Here is a 22,365-nt window from a genome sequence, read left to right as displayed (position 1 = left end):
TGAAGACCAAGTCTTTAAAATATTTTCTTGGATTTTCAAATTCTATCTGAGTTTTGTCTCTCTTAGAATTAAAAATGTCAAGCAAAGCGAGACCAGCTTGCGAGTAAATAAATAAGATTAAAAAAATAGAGGCAGCTCACTGGCAAGTGCTGCTTTTTGAGCTATTTTTAGAACAGACCAGCGGGCTACTCATCATGCCTAAATCTCTAGATCAATTTTAGATCTATTCGATGATTATATATTCTTTTATTATTTTTTATGTTTTTTGTTTGTTTTATTATCCTTTTTGGATATTTCCCCCAAAAATATTTCAACATTGATTGTCATTCATTATTTTTTGGGACTGATGTCAGTTTAAAATGAAATAAAATTTCTACTAAAATTATTCGGTTCTTAAAGGACCCCACACAAAAAAATTGTTAAAAAAATAAGTAATACATTATTTTTGACTTTCAATGCTTAAATCTCCATATCAACTTTAGATCTATCCGTTGATTGAAAGTTATTTTTTTTATTTTGTTTTGGATTATTTAGTTTAATGGCTTTTTTGTGTTTGAAAACATGTTTGATGTCAAGTCATTAGAGCCTTCAATAGGTAAATAATTCAATACAACATTGATTTTTCTCACTGGTTAATATTGGAGCAATGACAGTTTAATGGGAAAAAAAAGCCTGCATAGTAGCTTTGACTTATTAGAGTCAACGTTGCAAGTTTTTCTTTTTACATTCGACCAGTTTGCGCTTTAATTTCACTTTTTTGATGTTGTTTTTGTGTGATAGTATTTTTAGTATGTGCCACAAGTGTTGCGTGCTGCACTTGGGCACCTCTGCTGTAAATAATCACAAAAAGCTTCAAAACTATACCTGAAAAAACAATACATTTGACCTAAATAGCAGTACTTAATGAAAATAAGTAAATAGATAAAACTTAAAGATTTTATTACAATGAAAAATACTCTGACAAATGCACACAAGAACTAACTAACATACAAACAATATGCAGATTGTAAATACACTTGTTTACATACTTTTCTACACAACAGAAATGTATTTATATTTATTTACAACGCACAGCACATATCCAAATGTCTACTTTGTAAACATGCACATGCATAGAAATACTTCACTGTGCACTAAATTTGGGTTTTTGACATCGGGGTCCAACTTTTCCAATACAGAGGTGCCCGGGGCCCATTCATATATTGACACTGATTTAATGATCTTACTCTTGATTTTAATTATATCTAACTTACTTGCAGTTTACAACCTCGTCAGATGATATGAAATGGGCATTGATAACAAAGAGTATTATTTATTTAACACAAAAACGTTAGGCTGATTAGAAAAATAAGTATGAACCAAATACAACTGCAATGGATTCTAAATAATAATAACTGACAAAAAATAAATTAAAATAACAATGAATATATTTTAACTAAACAAAGCGAATAAAACACAGCTTCAACACCTAAGTCATAATTTTTGCGCTTAATTTTAGCTCCAGACTTCTTTTCTTGGCTTGGTATTGTTATTACTGCCCCGAGTGGTGGAAAAGTGTATTACAATCGAGCGCCGCTACGGCCTGGGCAGACCACAGCTTGGACACAGATATTTTTTGGTGGACCTCTAGGCGGCGCTCGCGGTCAAGAAACGGTGCACTGAATTGTTTAACGTGGTTCATACGTTGCTGAGCATCTCTCCAGGCTCTGCATCCTGCGACGAGAAGACGATAAAAACGTGCAGAAAGTGCTGAATTTGAGCAGAGCTCTCTTACCCTTCGTCGATAAAAGTATCATAGGATATTTTGTCTTCGTCTGCGCCTTCAGGACACTCATTGATGTCTTTCATGCCCAACGAGATCAGCGCTGCGCAGGAAACACATGCATTGGTTTGAATCGTGGAGCGTTTGTTCGCGGCAGCGTCGGGAGTGCACTCACCCTGCTTGTATTGTGCAAAAGTGACATGTTTGTCATTAGCCGGGTCCACGATCCCGAAGGCTGCAACCAGGTTAGCATGGCTGAGCAGACTTGGCGCTTTTGCACCGGCACCGTCTCGGGATTCTTTGAGCTGTTCCAGTTTCTCAATGAGAAACTCTTTGGGGTCCTCTGAATGGCAGGGGGAAAAAACAGCTCGGTCAGTACTTGTCAGTTAGCAATGCAGTTGCACTTCCAAGACACTAGATGGCAGTGTTGCTATCTATGGTATGTCGTCTAACTCGGAAGTAGCTTTTTCCATGAAGCGTCACATGCAACAAACCTACTGAAATATCAATTCATCCATTTTCTACCGCTTGTCCCTTTCAGGATTGCGGGGGGTGCTGGAGCCTATCTCAGCTGCATTCGGGTGGAAGGCGGGTTACACCCCTAACCAACACATGTGGACACACAACATTCACACACTACGGCCAATTTAGTGTTGCCAATCAACCAATCCCCAGGTAAGACTTCAACGGTGGAGTGGGCGGATGATGGTTGCATGGAAGCTCCACAACCGTCACAAAGGCGGTAAAAGTCTGCAGCAAAGATGGGCCCCCAATTGTCTTGGTCTTCGTGCCATTGGACCCTGGCCTTCTCTTTGCCAAGGACAGTGTGGTGGCTGTCTGTGCATCAGTCTCCACACTTTAAAAGATTCCACGTACAGGCGTTCTCCCGAAGGTAGTCCCATCAACAGGAGGACAATCATACTCGTTACAAGTAATCACCGACGACGATCCCCAGGTCCATGTTTTTGGAGGTGGGAGGAAGCCGTAGTACCCGGAGGGAACCCAGGCAGTCACGGGGGGAACATGCAAACTCCACACAGAAAGATTCCGAGCCTGGGATTGAACTCAGGACTACTCAGGACCTTCGTATTGGCACCGTTAAATGTTATGGCAGTACGGGCAGAATTCCGTCGCCTATAAAAGTAACGACGCCAACACATCCACTCCCACTCGTTAGGAACATTTGTGAATTTTGGAGAGTGATCTATAGCAGTGATTTCTGTTAGTAAATAAAATATTACGGTGAGAGATTATTATTATCAATGCCTCTTTGCTAAGTCAGCATTTCAATGTTTTTAATAGTCTTATCCTGGATGAATAAATATAAACAGACATGTGAATACATAAAAACCAGGAGGTGAGGACAGTGTGTTGCTAAATGGTTATATACTACATTACCCAGAAGGCTTAGCGCTGTAGACAGGAACCTGACGTTAAGTCTGAGTTATGCAGAAGGACAATAATTGTGCCGTCTGATCAATAAAGAGTTGATATGCTGTCACATATTGTTGTTCCCGCTTCGTCTACGCAAATAAACAGACAAATTGGATTGGCGAAATTTATGCATGATTGATTGATTGATTGACACTTTTATTAGTAGATTGTACAGTACAGTACATATTTCGTACAAATGACCACTAAATAGTAACACCCAAATAGGTTTTTCAACTTGTTTAAGTCGGGGTCCACGTTAATCAATTCATGATATTCTTGAGAAAGTTGTGAGAATCGGACAAAGTTGCAAGGCCTTGTTGAATTTGCGTGAATTTGGCGTCATGGTGACATCCTTGAGGGATTAAGAGCATGCTCAAATGAGTACACTAACTTTTTTTTTCATAATTTTGCAACTGCAGTCATGGGTGTAGAGGCAGTAGAGGAGGGGGCTCAGCACACAGCCTTGTAGGGAGCCGATGCTCAGCCTGCGGGTGGATGAGAGGTGGGGGCCAAGTCTCACATTCTGGGGTCGGTCCGTTAGGAAGTCCCTTATCCAGGCGCGTGTGAGAGGGGGGAGACCAAGAGTGTCCAGTTTATTGCAAAGTCTGTCCAGGATGATTGTATTGAAGGCAGAACTATAATCCACGTAGAGCATCCGGACGTAGCTCTGCTGCTGCTCCAGGTGGTTCAGAGCAGAGTGGAGAGCAACAGCGTTGGCGTCCTCTGTGGATCTGTTCGCCCCGTATGCGAACTGGTGGGGGTCAAAATCTGGAGAGATGTGGTCATTGATGTGCTAGAGAACCAGTCTCTCGAAGCACGTCATGATTACCGGTGTGAGGGCCACTGGTCGGTAATCATTCAGGCTGGTGATGGGAAACTTCTTCGGCACCGGTATTATTGTAGATGACTTCAGGCAGAATGGGATGACTGCCTTAGCCAGGGAGAGGTTGAAGATCCTGGTCAGGGGGGGAGCGAACTGGTGGGCGCACGCCCTGAGCACCTTTCCAGGTACTCCGTCTGGTCCGGCAGCCTTCCTGGGGTTCACAGCCAGGAGCACTTGTCTGACACTGTGCTCCTGTACAGTGAGTGGAATATATTTATATTATCCATATATCATATATATAATATATAAATGATAAATGATAAATGGGTTGTACTTGTATAGCGCTTTTCTACCTTCAAGGTACTCAAAGCGCTTTGACACTACTTCCACATTTACCCATTCACACACACATTCACTCACTGATGGAGGGAGCTGCCATGCAAGGCGCCAACCAGCACCCATCAGGAGCAAGGGTGAAGTGTCTTGCTCAGGACACAACGTATTTTTTTGGGAAAGAGATATATGTATTTGAGACAATACCGCCATCTTTTGATGTGCTTTTGTTGTGGCCGTTTGCCTTTGTCTGCGGCTTTGGCTCGACTACGCCCCTGCGAGTTTACATAGGCTTCTCTGACGCAACACAAGCTTTTCGAAAGAATATAGTGGCTCCAGTGCCGACCTCTCAACTCCTGAGTAATGCAATGTTTAGTCACACATACACCCATTTGTATTAGAACCTATATCTATCCATGTGACGACCATCACTAATTATTATTTTAGCAACTTAGCCCAGCAGCTCCTCTTTGTTCTTCGCTCGGTGTGACAAATGTTTAGCAGACTCCTTGGCTCGAAAGTTCCTCTCCCAATAGCAAGTTTGGACTAACCTAATATAGCAGCTGGGTGGCGGAGTAGTTTCAAACCGAACAGTCAGTGGCCTTCACTGCAGTAAGCGAGTAGAAGCGAAATCCATCCCCGCGCACAAGCGCGAGGTTATAAACCTAACAATGAACAAATGTAACGAAAACGGCTTTGAAATAGTAAAGGCTAACTAATTATTTTAAAAATTAACAAGTTATGTTACCACTTACAACAAAAATAATCTGAGTACTCAACACTGGTTATCTAGCCTTAACACACTTAGGCAACCTTCAGCATGTCGCACGTTTTGTTTAGATAACGGTATATATATATATACATATATATATATATATCGTATATCGCCATTCGGCCTAAAAATACCGGGACATCAGTTTTGGTCCATATCGCCTAGCCTGAACTGACAACAATATCGCCATGCGGCACAAATATGTAGACACAGCGAAAGAGGCCTCAGTTGTCAGGAAATATTTTTTTCCTAATATATGTATATAGTGTTTTTCTCTAGTGACTCAAACTTTTACATAGTATAACGCATTACTTAAGTTATAAAGTAGTGTTTTTTTTTCTACCCATTACATGAGCTATGGCGTAGTGGTGTTATGCCTGGCATCAAGCTGACTTTATACTATTATAACTTATCTATGCATCAATATAGTGATAGATGTACAATGATGTGTACATTATACTTACAATGAAATCTAACTTACATGAATACAAATGGTATTTAACCACCGTGCGCATCATAAATCACACACATGTATCCTAGTGGACAAAATTAGATTGTAAATAACTTCATGTTCAATCGTTAAATAAGTTTTAAAACACAAGATAATGTCACACATTTATAGAATATAATAGAATAGAGTTTTATTGTCATTATTGCAATGAACAGGTTCAAAGAACAACGAAATTGGAGCAGCTCCTCCTAAGGTGCATATACAATAATTTATGTATGTGAACTAATAAGCTGTGTTGGACAGGAAAGGCAATTGAAGCCAGCATTTCTTCTGATCCGTTTTTACAAAGTTTAACATCTAATTGTGACAAATTTATCAAAAAACCAAATTTGTTAAATTTGTTCTTGAACTATTGGTAACATAAGCTAGCACTGATGCACTGATGTATTGTCAGTTGTTTTTATGTTTTTAATATATGATACAAATTATATTATCTATTATTATTATTGTCTATTATGACCAAACAGTGGTGCTGAAATACCCCCAGGGATCAATAAAGTACTTTCTATTCTATTCTAGAAATTTGACATTTTATTCTTTACAGGTGGAGCAGGAAAGGGCTAGGAATATAAAAAAAATAGGGCTAAAAACACTTAAAATTAGGTGCTCAGTCTTTCATTAATTGAGATTTTCCATGAGCTTGTTCACACAAAACGGGGCCTCTATACGCGTAGCGTGTGATCTGGGGCTTCTTTGCATGGGTGTGGCCCCACAGACCCCCACAGGGGGTGCATTGTGATGTCAGGGGGAGCATGAGTGGCAGCTATTTTAGTACAGTAGTATATGCCTATTAACATTCAAAAGTGAACACAGCTCATGTTTTATCAAAATATTTTCAGGCGCTGACTTGAGAGACTGTGCCCTCTGCTGGACTCACAGCTGCAGTACTCCTTTCCCCCTGCAGATGACGCCATTACAAAACTATTCAAACCGTTAACACATTGCTGAACTATAGCCATAAAAAAACAATTGCTTCGAAGATAAAAGTCTCACCGGGTCTGTAAAAGAAGAGCATGCTTGTCAAATTTTTCATGAGGTCGAAGACTTTGTGTTTCTCCAAATAAGCAGCGGACTCTTTCTCTCGCTCCGTCGCCATCTTGTCTTCTTTTGTTTGCCTTTGTTGGTTGCTAGGCGACGACTACACTCTTTTGTTGCTTTTTCGCCTTGCTGCTTGCTAAGAGTAATTATTTATAACAACTATTTATTTAGTTTGATTAATCATTGAATAAGAGTATATTGCCAGTCATACCAGTTAAGGCCTATTGAAAAACTATAAAACCCTGTCAGACTGCTTATTAAATAAATACATTTTAACAGATTTATTCAAACTACCTTGAACACTGTAATATAGAATTTGTTGCATGTATACAAAAATTGTACTTTACCAAATATAAGCACATAAATCCTTCTAAAAAATAAAATTTTCTATATTTTTGTGACACATTGTTTGTTTTCTCAACAGCAACAAAAAGTTTTAAAAAAAACACACTGAATTGTGTCCATGTGTTTTTCCATCAGACCTGTTGCCCTAACAGCCACGAAGTCAAATATTTTAAAATGTATTTACGTAACAGCCATATAATATATTTTTAACACTGAACACAACTAAAAGCGTGCATTTTTAAGTAAGACTAACCTTTCTAGAGTATAATAGGTCTCTTATTCTTTGTAATAACATTGTTATTCTGAAGCTAACTGTGGAGGGGGCGTGACCTGCGGGCCTGCAGCGAAGCGGGGTGTCCCAGGACCGGCCTCCAAATCATCGACAGGTGCCCAGAGGGCCCACCTGGGCCTTGTTATCTAATCACCTGTCACTCTGTTATAAGCAGCAGCCAGGAGGAGATACGGGACTCGGGCTGGAGCCAGAGTGCGAGCGAGAACGAAAGAGAAAAATACAATTGCTGGAAAGAAACTGAGAGACTTATTGAAAATAAGACAATATTGTAACCCCGATACAGGCTCTCATGTCGGTGCTTGGTGGTCTGAAGAACCCCCAGGAGGGCAAGCCCCACACTAACCAATAATAAATAGATAACTTCTTACCATTAATGCAACTTCTTTAACATTAAAATGCATGAGAATGTTTTATATTTTGAACGTTATTTTTAACACTGTGATTACAAGTGGAATTCATTACTTATCGTGTTAAGCAATGTCAGCTAAGATTTATCTGAGAGCCTGATGCAGTCATCAGAAGAGCCACATCTGGCTCGCGAGCCATAGGTTCCCTACCCCTGCCCTAACACATGACCCCATTCTTATATTTTAAAATATTAAATTGGTCTTCAGTATCAACATGCCATTATGTCTCATCTGGATATGTTTTCTGTATTGGATCATTCTGGAAAACTCACACCTGTTACTTTCAGCCATGTACTCAAAGAGACGTCTTCCCAATTGGAACATTAATGTAAATAACAAATGTTGCAAAAGACAGGTTAGTATACAAATTGAGCATCGTGTAATATGAAAAATGTATTAAAAAGTTAGTTTTGAAAGCAAGAAAATGGCACCCTTTGAGTAGAATGTCCTTATTTTAAGAATAAAAAATAAAAAAGTTAGTCGACGTCTAATTTTGCATTTTGGGGAGTGGCGGTCTACAACATTTCCTTAACCAATTCATTTGGAGGAATCAATCTTTTTTTAAATTTAACTACCATGAATTGATTAACGTGGACCCCGACCTAAACAAGTTGAAAAACTTATTCAGGTGTTACCATTTAGTGGTCAACTGTATGGAATATGTACTGAACTGTGCAATGTACTAATAAAAGTATCAATAAATAAAAAAAAAAAACGTGGATTTAAATATCGAGACCTGTCGTGTATAGTATAGCCAACAAATCAACAGGCGCCATTTTTGCTACCGTGCGCGGCTGTGGCCGGATGCATCCAATTGCTGTCGTTTTCCTGACAAAATAAACCAAAATATCACGTCTATATAATTCTAAACTTACAATAAAACATGCTTTTTTTTAATGTATAATTTTGCAGCCGCATTTGATTGCTCCCACGTAGTGTTTAGTAACCAGCACGCACTCTAAAACGTCGGCAGAAACGTTAAAAAATACACCAAACAATTGAAAAAATGATTTACTACCATAATTTTTCCAAAATCTTCATTAGCTTTGGACCAACATTTAGGAAGAAATTTGGACTTTTGTGTGAAGTATGTCAACTGTGCTGTTTATGTACTTATAATGACTGTGCCGTTGCTTTTAGACTTCAACTTTATTGATCCACTAGCAATATCATTACGCCCAATTTATGCCTGCTTTTACTCTTTCAATGTCCGTCTGTTTGTATTCGACTTTCTTTTCTGCTGTTACCGAATAGCATTGTCTTACTTTTACTGAGTTTTTGTCAAACCCATCCCTTCAATTTGTTCATTTCTTCTGTTATTGTTTGGATTAGCTCATGAACAAAACGCTGACGACATGTCGTGCGTTCGCCTCCAATGAGATGCTGTAATCGGTGGCTGTCCAGTGTTGACGGCAAACCTTCACTTCCCATACTTCTTTCCGGGGTTGTGGGAAAAGCGATGTCAAATCTTTACCCCATGCTGCACAAGATGGCATTTTTACACGCCGAAAAACTAACGAGGAAGCGCCGCAAACACATGGGTTTACCCAAAGTTGGTAGCAGTCATGGCGCCCTGTAGGTGACTACGTCATTATTTATTTAGCACTTAAATCTCTAGAGCAGGGTTCACCAACCTTTTTGAAACCAAGAGCTACTTCTTGGGTACTGATTAATGCGAAGGGCTACCAGTTTGACACACACTTAAATAAATTGCCAGAAATAGCCATTTTGCTCAATTTACCTTTAATAAAAATTTTTATATATATATATTAAAAAAATGGGTATTTCTGTCTGTCATTCCGTCGTACATTTTTTTTCCTTTTACGGAAGGTTTTTTGTAGAGAATAAATGATGAAAAAAACACTTAATTGAACGGTTTAAAAGAAAACACGAAAAAAATTAAAATAAAATTTTGAAACATAGTTTATCTTCGATTTCGACTCTTTAAAATTCATAATTCAACCGAAAAAAATGAATAGAAAAACCAGCTAATTACATTTTTTTTTTTTAAATAAAAAAAGTATTTATGGAACATCATTAGTATTTTTTCCTGATTAAGATTAATTTTAGAATTTTGATGACATGTTTTAAATAGGTTAAAATCCAATCTGCAATTTGTTAGAATATATAACAAATTGGACCAAGCTATATTTCTAACAAAGACGAATCATTATTTCTTCTAGATTTTCCAGAACAAAAATTTTAAAAGAAATTCAAAAGACTTTGACATAAGATTTAAATTTGATTCTATAGATTTTCGAGATATACAGAATAATTTTTTGAATTTTAATCATAAGTTTGAAGAAATATTTCACAAATATTCTTCGTCGAAAAAAACAGAAGCTAAAATGAAGAATTAAATGAAAATGTATCTATTATTCTTTACAAAAAAAATAAAAATTACTTGAACATTAATTTAAATTGTCAAGAAAAAAGAGGAAGGAATTTAAAAGGTAAAAAGGTATATGTGTTTAAAAATCCTAGAATCATTTTTAAGGTTGTATTTTTTCTCTAAAATTGTCTTTCTGAAAGTTATAAGAAGCAAAGTAAAAAAAAATAAATGAATTTATTTAAACAAATGAAGACCAAGTCTTTAAAATATTTTCTTGGATTTTCAAATTCTATTTGAGTTTTGTCTCTCTTAGAATTAAAAATGTCAAGCAAAGCGAGACCGGCTTACTAGTAAATAAATACAAATTAGAAAATAGAGGCAGCTCACTGGTAAGTGCTGCCATTTAAGCAATTTTTAGAACAGGCCAGCGGGCGACTCATTTGGTCCTTACGGGTGACCTGGTGCCCGCGAGCACCGCGTTGGTGACCCCTGGTCTAGAGTCTATATCAACTTCAGAACTATATATAAATTCTAAGTTTTTTTTGTTTTTTTAAAGTTGGTAGCAGTCATGGTGCCCTGTACTTAGATTAGATTAGATAGTACTTTATTTATTCCGTCAGGAGAGTTCCTTCAGGAAAATTACAATTTTCAGCACACTCACTTACGTGAGTGCCGTTCGACTAGTCATTGAGGAGAGCGCCTGGAACCGGGTTGGCCATACTCTTGTTATGCACAACTCAGGTTAAGACTAAATAAACAGTCCCTGCTGGTTGTAGCAAACTAGTGCAGTCCAGCTGTACAGCATAACTTAATCACTTCCACACAACTAATTCTTAAAATAAACTGATTACTAAGCCCATCCTTCCACTTAAAGGCCTACTGAAATGAGATTTTCTTATTCAAACGGGGATAGCAGGTCCATTCTATGTGTCATATTTGTTCATTTCGCGATATTGCCATATTTTTGCTGAAAGGATTTAGTTGAGAACATCCACGATAAAGTTCGCAACTTTTGGTCGCTAATAAAAAAGCCTTGCCTGTACCGGAAGTAGCAGACGATGTGCGCGTGACGTCACGGGTTGTGGAGCTCCTCACATTGTTTACAATCATGGCCACCAGCAGCGAGAGCGATTAGGACCGAGAGAGCGACGATTTCCCCATTAATTTGAGCGAGGATGAAGGATTTGTGGATGAAGAAAGTGAGAATAAAGGACAAAAAAAAAAAAAAGAAAAAAAACTAGACGGCAGGGCGATTCAGATGTTATTAGACAAATTTACAAAGATAATTCTGGAAAATCCCTTATCTGCTTATTGTGTTACTAGTGTTTTAGTGGGATTATATGGTCGTACCTATACAACCTGAAAGTCGGAGGGGTGTGGCCACGGTTGTGGTGACCGCCAGTGTCTCCGAGGGAAGTCACGTTTCTCGACAAGGCGAAGGCAGCCGGGCTGAGATTTTTTTTTCTCCCTCCTCCACGGTGGAAGCATCCAACGGTCGGGGGCGGCCGGTGGGAGGAGGCAAGAGAGTCCACAGCTGCCTCTTCGACAGGTGCAGGAGGAACAACGCAAGCTCTCCGCTCATGTCTATGGTAAGAGCGGACTTATTACCACCATTTCCTCACTGAAACCTGCCGGTTGACATGTGGTAGGGAACCATGTTTAATTGACCGTTTTGTTCCATAGTAAAGCTTCACCGTCATCATTCAATAATGTAAACAAGGAAACACCGGCTGTGTTTGTGTTGCTAAAGGCGGCCGCAATACACCGCTTCCCACTTACATCTTCCTTCTTTGACGCCTCCATTATTAATTGAACAAATTGCAAAAGATTCAGCAACACAGATGTCCATAATAATGTGGAATTATGCGATGAAAACAGACGACTTATAGCTGTGAACGGTGCTGGACCAAAATGTCCTCTACAATGCTTGACGTCACGCGCATGCGTCGTCATACCGCAGCGTTTTAGCTTGATACTTCCGCGCGAAATTTAAAATTGCAATTTCGTGAACTAAACCGGCCGTATTGGCATGTGTTGCAATGTTAAAATTTCATCATTGATATATAAACTATCAGACTGCGTGGTCGGTAGTAGTGGGTTTCAGTAGGCTTTTAATACTGATTATGCATTCTAAAAGTTCTTATCCTAATAATTTTTATTTTCTAAATCAAAAGGTTACTGAGAGACATTTTGATATTTTTGATTCACTAAAAAGCTGAAAAAGATAAAATAGTGATTTAATTTATTTGAGACATCTTTGAACATATATATTAAATTTAGTGGCTTCACTGCGATAGCCTATAAGCAACGTTTCTCCCGCATTACCAGGAAATGAAAGGTGTGAGAGTGCAGGTAAAATAAACACCGAGGCTGTGTCTGAATCTGTGCACTCCCGTACTTACACTTTGCATTTTTGTAGTGCACGGCTGCATTCACACTGAGTGTGCAGCCATCAATCATCACTATCTTGAACACTTATTGAAGTGTACTGGACAAAAGTATTCCCTTTAAAACACAGCCCAAACAGTCATTTTGAAGCCCCGGGGTTGTCTTGCAGCCTACGACAAAGTTGTGATGATTTAGCGTCCGTCCTATCAAATACGTCCCCACATCAGTCCAGCTTCTGTTTGTCCTCCAGTTGCTGTTCGATGGCCGCCTTCATTTCTTCACGGACTTTGAAGCCGAGCAATTCCGTCCGAAGCTCGCCAGGCTTTGGCGGCGTCTCCGGTATACTCTGATGGAGGTGGTTAAAAAAAAAACAAGCGGTCAGAATTATTAATAAGATATTAGTCAAATCAGTAAAGGTTAAAACCAAATACTTGGCAGTAATAATTTGCAATATTGTGCGGACCAGCAATGATGGATGTCACAGTATATAGTAAATATCCTGGTATGTGACCGTATCAAATCATTGCAATATTATTTGCACCTAAAAATACTTGTTGGTTGTAATAACAATTCTTAAAACATTTAAGCATTATGCTTGCGTACAATTACAGTATATGTGTTAATGCTTAACATTACAGCCACTTCCTTTTACACACTATAGTATTTTTTTTCCTTACAATACTACAATAATATCGTAAGCTGCAACTGGGATAGGCTCCAACACCCCCGCAGCTCAGAGAGGGACAAGAGGTAGAAAATGAATGGACGGATGAATGGTCTTAAAAGACAACTGCACCTTTTTTGGAATTTTGTCTATCGTTCACGATTAATATGAGAGGCAAGAACACACATCTTTTTTTATTTGTTGTTTCATTCTTATTTTTACGATTATAAAAGACGTGTGGAAAATGCGGCGAACGGAAGTCACTGTTGAAGCCTTCAAAGCCCTCTAAAGAACTTCAAAACCCTCCATTAACAATGTATATGCACACTGCAAGTATATATATATATATATATATATATATATATATATATATATAATGTAGTAACAAACACGCTCAAAACAATATGCAATAAGTACAATATTTACTTCCTGGCTACATTATACACCCCCGCTAGCACCAAAACCCTCCCTCCCCCCCGTCCGTGCGTCGGTTGAGGTGGGCGGGGTCAGGGGGCGGGGGTGTATAATGTAGCCAGGAAGAGTTAGGAATGCATGGTATTCTGGGTATTTGTTCTGTTCTGTTTATGTTGTGTCACTGTGAGTATGTTCTCCGGAAATGTGTTTGTCATTCTTGTTTGGTGTGGGTTCACAGTGTGGCGCATAACAGTAAGGGTGATAAAGTTGTTTATATCACAACCTTCAGTGCAACCTGTATGGCTGTTGACCAAGTATGCCTTGCAATCTCGTACGTGTAATGACAGAAGCAGCGAAATGCATGCATGCGTCCGGCCGGCATGCAGATAGCACGGTGTAAAAGCGGGCGCGATGACATGTTGTAGAGGGCGTTAAAAGTATAGCCATCACGGCACGCCCTCAATATTGTGGTCCGGGTGAAAATCGGAGAATGTTAGCCCCGGGTGATTTCCGGGAGAGGCAGCAAAATCCGGAAACCTCACGAAATAATCGGGGGGAGGTCGGCGATTATGCGGCTGAGCCATATCAGAATGGCCAAAGAGCCGCATGCGGCTCCGGAGTCGCGGGTTGCCGACCCCTGATCTGGAGGAAATCCACGCAGTCACGGGGAGAACATGCAAACTCCACACCGAAAGAACCCGAGCACAGGATCGAACCCAGGACCTTGATATTGTGAGCCACACATCCTAACCCCTGTTCCGCTGTGCTGCCCAAAAACTGTAATATTCCATCCATCCATCAATTTTCTACCGCTTATTCCCTTTGGAGTCGCGGGGGGCGCTGGTGCCTGTCTCAGCTACAATCGGGCGGAAGGCGGCGTACACCCTGGACAAGTCGCCATCTCATCGCAGGGCCAACACAGATAGACAGACAACATTCACACTCACATTCACACACCAGGGCCAATTTTAGTGTTGCTAATCAACCTATCCCCAGGTGCATGTCTTTGGAGGTGGGAGGAAGCCGGAGTATCTGGAGGGAACCCACGCAGTCACTGGGAGAACATGCAAACTCCACACCAAAAGAACCCGAGCACAGGATCGAACCCAGGACCTTGATATTGTGAGTCACACATCCTAACCCCTGTTCCACTGTGCTGCCCAAAAACTGTAATATTGTACATGGTAATTGGGATTTATTATATATTGTATAAAAATATAATACAATAATATAATACATCAGTATACATTATATACTGTATATATAATATGTAAATATTACATATGTTATATTGCTACAATGGCACATTTTTAGTCTACTCAATGCCTGCATTATCCTTTCCATCCTATGAAACTCAGCTACTGTGTGGAACAATTTCCCTCGTGGATAAATAAAGTTTGTCTACGTCGAACTTTCCACCGAGTGAGACACATTATGATTGATTGATATGCATTGGTGATTCAGTGGTAAGATCCGCGCCTGCCACACAGGAGGCTGGGTTTTGATTCCCGTCCAATACACACATGCTTTTACCATGAATTAATTTACGTGGACCCCAATTTAAACACGTTGAAAAACTTATTTGGGTGCTACCATTCAGTGGTCAATTGCACGGAATATGTACTGTACGTTCTACTAATAAAATAATCAATCAATCAATCAAGTTTAAACTTTTATTAGTAGATTGCACAGTACAGTACATATACCGTACAATTAACAACTAAATGGTAACACCCGAATAAGTTTTTCAACTTGTTTAAGTCGGAATCCATGTTAATCAATTCATGGGACAAATATATACTATCAGCATAATACAGTCATTACACAAGTTAATCATCAGAGTATTTATTTTCGAGATTTTTGATTGATTGAAACTTTTATTAGTGGATTGCACAGTTCAGTACATATTCCATACAATTGACCACTAAATGGTAACAACCGAATAAGTTTTTTAACTTGTTTAAGTCGGGGTTCACGTTAATCAATTCATGGTACAAATATATACTATCAGCATAATACAGTCATCACACAAGTTAATCATCATAGTATATACATTGAATTATTTACATTATTTACAATCCGGGGGGTGGGATGAGGAGCTTTGGTTTATATCAGTACTTCAGTCATCAACAATTGCATCGACAGAGAAATGGACATTGAAACAGTGTAGGTCTTACTTAGTAGGACATGTACAGCGAGCAGAGAACATACTGAGTTCAGATAGCATAAGAACAAGTATATACAAACAAATACATTTGATTATTTACAATCCTGGGAGATGGGATGTGAATGGAGAGGGTATTAGTAAAGGGTTGAAGTTGCCTGGAGGTGTTGTTTTAGAGCGGTTTTGAAGGAATATAGAGATGCACTTACTTTTACACCTGTTGGGAGTGCATTCCACATTGATGTGGGATAGAAAGAGAATGAGTTGAGACCTTTGTTAGATCGGAATCTGGGTTTAACATGGTTTGTGGAGCTCCCCCTGGTGTTGTGGTTATGGCGGTCATTAAAGGCCTACTGAAACCCACTACTACCCACCACGCAGTCTGATAGTTTATTTATCAATGATGAAATATTAACATTGCAACACATGCCAATACGGCCTTTTTAGTTTACTAAATTGCAATTTTAAATTTCCCGGGAGTTTCGCCTCAAAAATGTTGTGTAATGATGACGTGTACGCAAGACGTCAGGGTTTTTAGGACGTATGAGCGCTACGCACACACACAGCTAAATGTTGTCTGCTTTAACGGCATAATTACACAGTATTTTGGACATATGTGTTGCTGAATCTTTTGCAAATTGTTCAATTAATATTGGAGAAGTCAAAGTAGCAGAATGGAGTTGGGAAGCTTTAGCCTTTAGCCACACAAACACACGGTGATTCCTTGTTTAAAATTCCTGGAGGTGAAAATTTATTACGTATCAGAGCGCGGTCAAGCGAACATGAAACACGACGGAATGTCAACCAGCAGGTTTCGGTGAGAAAATTGTGGTTAAAAAGTCGCTTCTTACCGGAGAACAGCTGAGCTTGCCCCGTCCACAGCTGCCGTCGACTCCCCTGAGACACTGCGCGTCAAGACACCCGTGGACGTACACCTCCCGACTATCAGGTACTATTTAACTCACTAAAACACTAACAACACAAAAGAAAGATAAGGGATTTCCCAGAATTATCCTACTAAATGTGTCGAACAACATCGGAATGCAATCGTGTTTTATTTTTTTTAAACTTTTTTTTTTCTAGTCCGTCGCTATCAATATCCTCAAACACAAATCTTTCATCCTCGCTCAAATTAATGTGGAAATTTTCGTTTTCTCGGTCCGAATAGCACTTTTTGTTGGAGGCTCCCACTATAGACAATGTGAATATGTGAGGAGCCCCCACACATGCGACGTCATCGTCTGCGACTTCCGGTAGAGGCAGGGCTTTTCTCTTAGCACCGAAAGTTGCAAAATTTATCGTGGATGTTCTCTACTAAATCCTTTCAGCAAAAATATGGCAATATCGCGGAATGATCAAGTATGACACATAGAATGGACCTGCTATCCCCGTTTGAATAAGAAAATCTCATTTCAGTAGGCCTTTAAGGAAGTAGTTTGACATGTAGATAGATAGATAGATAGATAGTACTTTATTGATTCCTTCAGGAAAATTAAAATTCCAGCAGCAGTGTACAGAGTTGAGATCAATTTTAAAAAAAGTAAAAAGTAAATAATGGGGGTTTAAAAGGAAACAAAATAGAGAAATATTACAAAAAGAATAAAAACAATGGGAATAACAATATAACAGTAAAATAAGAATATAACAAGACAAAGTAGTCAGTAGTGACCATGTTATGAAAACGTATTGCACTGTTAATGTTTTGCATCCCCTGTCATCCTAAACCCCCCCCCCCCCTCGTCCCAGAGAGGAGTTGTACAGTCTAATGGCGTGTGGGACAAAGGAGTTCTTGAGTCTATTAGTCCTGCACTTGGGATGAAGCAGTCTAGCACTGAACAGGCTCCTCTGGCTACTGATAACGCTATGCAGAGGGTGACTGGCATCATCCAGGATGTTCACTAGTTTTTCAACAGTCCTCTTCTCTGCCACCGTCACCAGTGTGTCCAGTTTCATTCCGATTGTAGAACCGGCCCGCCTGATCAGTTTCTCGGTACTTCGGTATCAGGGAGGTGTAGCGGATTTTATAGACTAGGCTCAGTGCAAGTTGTTTTACTCTGTACTCCACCGTGAGCCAGCCCACTTTGGAGAAGTGGGGTGTGATCTGGGGTGTAAGTTTAAAAGTAACTGGACTAGCTTGTTCTGGGATGTTTGGAGTCTAGATTTGAGGGTTTTACAGGTGCTGGGGTACCAGGAGGTGCAAGCGTAATCGAAAAAGGGTTGAATGAGCGTTTCCGCTAGAATCTTCAAGGTGCTTTTGTTGAGATACTATCGATCATGTTTTTAAAAAAACAATTATTTACCTCGCGTCTAAATATTAGTATCATTCAAGTATTTATTTATGGTATAATGAATAATGCCTTCTCACCAGGTCGGGTAAATAGTACTGGTGGACCACCTGAGCCCCTGCAAACAGTGCCAGCATGCTTGCTCCATACATCCTAACGTAGCGAGTCCATGACACCCCAGCAGGCATGTTCTCAGCTCGGAGGGATGTGGTTCGGGCTGGAACACCTTAAAGGACAAAGACCATCATTACATAAGAACTTGATTTGTTTTCCAAAAAACACCACGCCACATTGCAACTTTAACAACAACATGTTAGCTGCTTTAACCCCTGTCACCTCGCAGCCAGCACACAGAACATTAACAAAGGAGCCGGACCACAATAACCTACATTAGTTCGCCGAATGAATACATACCTCGTTTATTTCAGTAGAGTATGTGAAAGAAAAGTTTAAAAAACGCTATTCGGTAATCATTACCGAACATCAGGACACAAGATCAAATCACAGATCGCATATGTAGAGTTTCACAATACAGAGCACCTACTCCATGGCTTTTTTCTGAAACATCTACGTAGATGTTAAACAACTAATTACCTGTGATTATTATAAGATGAATAAACTATGCTATGTATATAAATAAAAACATGTATATTTTTTAAAGATATTACTTAAACGATTTTAAAGGATTTCCTACCGAGTGATACACCTTACATGCGTAAACGATCTTTGGTCGCCGTGTTCTTCGACTGGGAGGAAAAAAGGCTTTTTAAGCTTGTCGCCAGCTAGCGGTGACGCTTATAGAAAGAATTCAAAACAAAATACAACTTTTTGTTCAACTTCACCAAAACACTTTAATAAGGTTTAGGATGCGTTATTGTTTATAAATGTGTTTATTTATTACCATTTGCCTTTTGTTCATGTATCGCGTTCCCCGGCCCGGCAGGTCCCCTCCCAACCATCAGGTGGCGGTAAGCACAGAGCCTGCAGAGTTTAAAATGGTCTGTTTTGTGGTTGTTGTTGTTGTTTTTTATTGAACAATTGTGCAAACTAATATGTATTCAGAATGTACAAAAAATCTAAGGCACTTTCATCATAATCATTTTCAACATCCACAAGGTTGAGCAATTTTTTTTCTTTAACAAAAAATGTCCATAAAAGAGAATAAAAACACATACAAATAGAATATGAAAACATTTAAAACTTAAATAAATAATAATAAAAAATAGGATAGGATGCAAAATACAAAGAAAAAAAGGCTAATCTAAATCATTTTATATTTCTCCAATGAAGATATCAATTTAAGGGCTTTTGTATTTTTAACCATTTTCCAGGATTTAATTGGTAATTTGAAAGCATTAAGCCCATGGGAAAATGTAGGGCTTACTTTTAGAAATCGACAATGATGTATAAAAAACTTAGCTTGAAGGATAATAATATGGATGAGCATTTCTATGTCACCATCATTTATAATTTTAAATGGTCTTTGATTTGTATCTCCCAACCATCAGGTGGCAGTAACCACAGCAAAGTTTAAATGGTCTTTCTTTTTTTTTTTTGTTTTTTTACTGAACAATTGTACAAACAAACATATATTCAAAATGTACACAAAATTTAAGGCACTTTCATCATAACAATTTTCAACATCCACCAGGTTAAGAAATTATTGTCTTTAACAAAAAAAATGTCAAGGAAAGAGAATAAAAGCACAAACAAATACAATATAAAAAATAAAAAACTTAAATTAATATAAAAAAATAGGATGATATGCAAAATACAAAGAAAAAAATGCTCATCTAAATCATTTTATATTTCTCCGATAAATATATCACTTTAAGGGCTTTTGTATTTTTAACCGTTTTCCACGATTTAATTGATAGTTTGAAAGTATTAAGCCCATGGGAAAATGTAGGTTTTACTTTCAGAAATCAACAATGATGTATAAAAAAATTTACCTGAAGCATAATAATATTGACGAGCATTTCAATGTTACCATCATTTATAATTTTAAATGGTCTTTGAGTTGTATCTCCCAACCATCAGGTGACGGTAAGCACAGAACCCGCAAAGTTTAAATGGTCTTTGTTTTTTGATTTTTTGAACAATTGTACAAACAAACATATATTCAGAATGTATACAAAATCTAAGGCACTTTCATCATAACAATTTTCAACATCCACCAGATTAAGAAATTACTGTCTTTAACAAAAAAAAAATTCAAGGAAAGAGAATAAAAGCACATACAAATATAATATAAAAAATAAACAACTCTAATAAATATAAAAAAAATAGGATGAGATGCAAAATACAAAGAAAAAAATGCTAAAATAAATAATTTTATATTTCTCCAATAAAGATATCAGATTCAGGGCTTTTGTATTTTTAACCATTTTTTAAGATTTAATTGATCATTTGAAAGTATTAAGCTCATGGGAAAACGTAGGTTTTACTCTCTGTTGGCCCTGCGATGAGGTGGCGACTTGTCCAGGGTGTACCCTGCCTTCCGCCCGATTGTAGCTGAGATAGGCGCCAGCGCCCCCCGCGACCCCAAAAGGGAATAAGCGGTAGAAAATGGATGGATGGATACTTTCAGAAATCAACAATGATGTATAAAAAAAATTAGCTTGAAGCATAATAATATTGACGAGCATTTCAATGTTACCATCATTTATAATTTTAAATGGTCTTTGATTTGTATCTCCCAACCATCAGGTGGCGGTTAACAGAGACGGCAAAGTTGAAATGGTCTGGGTTTTTTTTGTTTTTTTATTGAACAATTGTACAAACAAACATATTTTCAGAATGTACACAAAATCTAAGGCACTTTTATCATAACAATTTTCAACATCCACCAGGTTAAGACATTATTGTCTTTAACAAAAAAAAATGTCAAGGAAAGAGAATAAAAGCACGAACAAATACAATATAAAAAAATAAACACTTAAATTAATATTAAAAAATGCTTCCCGGTGGCACTGGCTTTAGTGCAATATATAATAAATCCCAATTACCATGAACAATATTACAGTTTTTGGGCAGCACAGTGGAACAGGGGTTAGGATGTGTGGCTAACAATATCAAGGTCCTGGGTTCGATCCTGTGCTTGGGTTCTTCTGGTGTGGAGTTTGCATGTCCTCCCCGTGAATGCGTGGGTTCCCTCCAGATACTCTGGCTTCCTCCCACTTCCAAAGACATGCACCTGGGGATAGGTTGATTGGCAACACTAAAATTGGCCCTAGTGTGTGAATGTGAGTGTGAATGTTGTCTGTCTATCTGTGTTGGCCCTGTGATGCGGGGGCGACTTGTCCAGGGTATACTCCGCCTTCCGCCCGATTGTAGTTGAGATAGGCACCAGCGCCCCCCGCGACCCCAAAGGGAATAAGCGGTAGAAAATGGATGGATGGAATATTAAAAAATAGGATAAAATGCAAAATACAAAGAAAAAAATGCTAATCTAAATCATTTTGAATTTCTCCGATAAATATATCAATCAATGTTTACTTATATAGCTCTAAATCACTAGTGTTTCAAAGGGCTGCACAAACCACTACGACATCCTCGGTAGGCCCACATAAGGGCAAGGAAAACTCACAACCAGTGGGACGTCGGTGACAATGATGACTATGAGAACCTTGGAGAGGAGGAAAGCAATGGATGTCGAGCGGGTCTAACATGATACTGTGAAAGTTCAATCCATAGTGGATCCAACACAGTCGCAAAGAGTCCAGTCCAAAGGGGATCCAACACAGCAGCGAGAGTCCCGTTCACAGCGGAGCCAGCAGGAAACCATCCCAAGCGGAGGCGGATCAGCAGGGCAGAGATGTCCCCAGCCGATACACAGGTGAGCAGTACATGGCCACCGGATCGGACCGGAACCCCTCCACAAGAGAGAGTGAGACATAGGAGAAAAAGAAAAGAAACGGCAGATCAACTGGTCGAAAAAGGGAGTCTATTTAAAGGCTCGAGTATACAAATGAGTTTTAAGGTGAGACTTAAATGCTTCTACTGAGGTGGCATCTCAAACTTTTACCGGGAGGGCATTCCAGAGTACTGGAGCCCGAAATGAAAACGCTCTATAGCCCACAGACTTTTCAATTTAAGGGCTTTTGTATTTTTAACCATTTTCCAAGATTTAATTGATCATTTGACAGCATTAAGCCCATGGGAAAATGTAGGGTTTACTTTCAAAAATCGACAATGATGGATAAACAATTTAGTTTGAAGCATAATAACATCCATACATCCATCCATTTCTACCGCGTATTCCCTTTTGGGGTCGCTGGCGCTTATCTCAGCTACAATCAGGCGGAAGGCGGTGTACACCCTGGACAAGTCGCACCCTCATTGCAGGGCGCATAATAATATTGACGAGCATTTTCTTTGTTTTGTATGGCGTTCCCGGCC

The 22,365-nt window shown here is 38.9% G+C and overlaps 2 protein-coding genes across 2 annotated transcripts; both read right to left on the bottom strand.

Moving 5' to 3' along the window:
* Positions 1–961: 961 nt before the first annotated feature.
* si:dkey-42p14.3 (EF-hand calcium-binding domain-containing protein 10) lies at positions 962–12,134 on the bottom strand. The gene is made up of 4 exons (XM_061894515.1): positions 6,629–12,134; positions 1,938–2,105; positions 1,775–1,865; positions 962–1,713 (listed from the first exon to the last, which is right to left on the bottom strand). Exons 1-4 carry the CDS (start codon positions 6,729–6,731, stop codon positions 1,668–1,670), a joined length of 408 nt encoding a protein of 135 aa, XP_061750499.1. The 5' UTR covers positions 6,732–12,134; the 3' UTR covers positions 962–1,667.
* A 140-nt stretch (positions 12,135–12,274) lies between these two features.
* LOC133549274 (ubiquinol-cytochrome-c reductase complex assembly factor 6) lies at positions 12,275–18,540 on the bottom strand. The gene is made up of 3 exons (XM_061894517.1): positions 18,379–18,540; positions 18,045–18,190; positions 12,275–12,783 (listed from the first exon to the last, which is right to left on the bottom strand). The coding sequence occupies exons 2-3, from the start codon at positions 18,150–18,152 to the stop codon at positions 12,661–12,663; spliced, it is 231 nt and encodes a 76-aa protein (XP_061750501.1). The 5' UTR covers positions 18,153–18,190; positions 18,379–18,540; the 3' UTR covers positions 12,275–12,660.
* Between the last annotated feature and the right edge of the window lie 3,825 nt (positions 18,541–22,365).

The sequence above is a fragment of the Nerophis ophidion genome, linkage group LG03 (assembly GCF_033978795.1).
Source record: "Nerophis ophidion isolate RoL-2023_Sa linkage group LG03, RoL_Noph_v1.0, whole genome shotgun sequence".
NCBI classification, from domain to species: Eukaryota; Metazoa; Chordata; class Actinopteri; order Syngnathiformes; family Syngnathidae; genus Nerophis; species Nerophis ophidion.
This window is presented reverse-complemented; position numbering and strand designations above follow the sequence as displayed.

Bases quoted from the DNA above. Each gene is read 5' to 3' on its own strand.
- LOC133549274 (XM_061894517.1), bottom strand. From the start codon at position 18,152: ATGCCTGCTGGGGTGTCATGGACTCGCTACGTTAGGATGTATGGAGCA. The intron at 12,784-18,044 runs GTGAGAAGGCAT...CACCTCCATCAG, and splicing joins AGTACTATTTACCCGACCTG to AGTATACCGGAGACGCCGCC.
- si:dkey-42p14.3 (XM_061894515.1), bottom strand. From the start codon at position 6,731: ATGGCGACGGAGCGAGAGAAAGAGTCCGCTGCTTATTTGGAGAAACAC. The intron at 2,106-6,628 runs GTGAGACTTTTA...CCTGCCATTCAG, and splicing joins GCTCTTCTTTTACAGACCCG to AGGACCCCAAAGAGTTTCTC. The intron at 1,866-1,937 runs GTGAGTGCACTC...TTTCCTGCGCAG, and splicing joins TTTTGCACAATACAAGCAGG to CGCTGATCTCGTTGGGCATG.